Source organism: Rhagoletis pomonella, unplaced genomic scaffold, assembly GCF_013731165.1.
Source record: "Rhagoletis pomonella isolate Grant_MI unplaced genomic scaffold, Rhpom_1.0 Rhpom_scaffold_00007, whole genome shotgun sequence".
Lineage (NCBI taxonomy): Eukaryota > Metazoa > Arthropoda > Insecta > Diptera > Tephritidae > Rhagoletis > Rhagoletis pomonella.
In genome coordinates this window covers 32,992,597-32,993,634 of record NW_023458561.1, presented here as the reverse complement: position 1 = coordinate 32,993,634, position 1,038 = coordinate 32,992,597, and the positions used below count along the sequence as shown (strand labels likewise).

The window sequence follows — 1,038 nt, the reverse complement described above, 5'->3', positions numbered from 1 at the left end:
TTCAACTTTTGCTAAATATTTTTTTTATTATTTTAGTAGAACTATTTGGCAAAATTTTATATTTTGTGAATGGTTGCATGTGTCCCCGAAAAATGTAAAAAGGCGACCCCTAGGTTCGGCGGAAAAAAAAATCCAAATTGCCTTGCGAAAATTCTTTAGAATGAGGGATGAACTTTTTTGTTTGCTTGTAAGGTGGTTCGGTCTAATGTACATACATACATAAATTAAGTTTTATGTTTGATATATGTATATTTTTTAAAACAATTTTTTTCTCCAATTCTTTTCAGGTGTTTTAACGGACATACAAGATGATTTTAAAATCGGTGATGATGATGGCGGTCTGCTACAAACCGCCTTTGTACTCTCCTATATGATTTGTGCGCCGGTTTTCGGCTATCTCGGTGATCGTTATTCGCGTCGTTGGATTATGGCCATTGGTGTTTTGTTATGGTCGACAACAACATTACTCGGCTCATTTATGGGTAGCTTTGGCGGTTTTATCACATTCCGTGCCTTGGTGGGCATTGGTGAAGCCTCTTATAGTACCATAGCACCAACAATTATATCAGATTTATTTGTACATGATTTACGTTCGAAAATGTTGGCATTATTCTACTTTGCGATCCCTGTGGGTTCCGGATTTGGGTAAGTCTAAATACTAGAAAAAATAAATTATGCATATGCACATTAGGGCGGGTCATTTTCATACTTCTTTTACTGGGGTATACGTGCATAGTCAAAGAAATCTCCCATACAAATTGACCCGTCTTAACATACATACATACATACATAAAGCTCATTAATTATATCGCTATTATAATAATTTATTACTAGATCTTTACTTGATTCTGCCAAAATAGGTTTACTCGTACTTCAATTACACTCTAGCATATATTTTTATAAAAATGTATACAGAAGTTTGATAAGACATTTATTATTAGTGTGAAGAGAATATACATATGTACATATGTATGCATGTAAATTCCGCCATTCCCACTAGAACCTGAAGGGAGATCTCCCTATGTGAGGAATAAAAGA

At 34.4% G+C, this 1,038-nt stretch overlaps 1 protein-coding gene across 2 annotated transcripts in view; it reads left to right on the top strand.

The window, feature by feature from the left end:
- LOC118742651 (protein spinster) overlaps positions 1 to 1,038 on the top strand; it is a 79,411-nt gene that overhangs the window by 38,187 nt on the left and 40,186 nt on the right. The window contains exon 1 of one of the 2 annotated variants that reach the window (XM_036474876.1): positions 291 to 645. The exons of the other annotated variant lie outside the window; for it this stretch is intronic. Coding sequence (XP_036330769.1) covers positions 371 to 645 — 275 coding nt within the window. The 5' untranslated portion in view covers positions 291 to 370. Of the gene's footprint in view, positions 1 to 290; positions 646 to 1,038 lie in introns of those variants that run through there. 2 annotated transcript variants of the gene reach the window in all.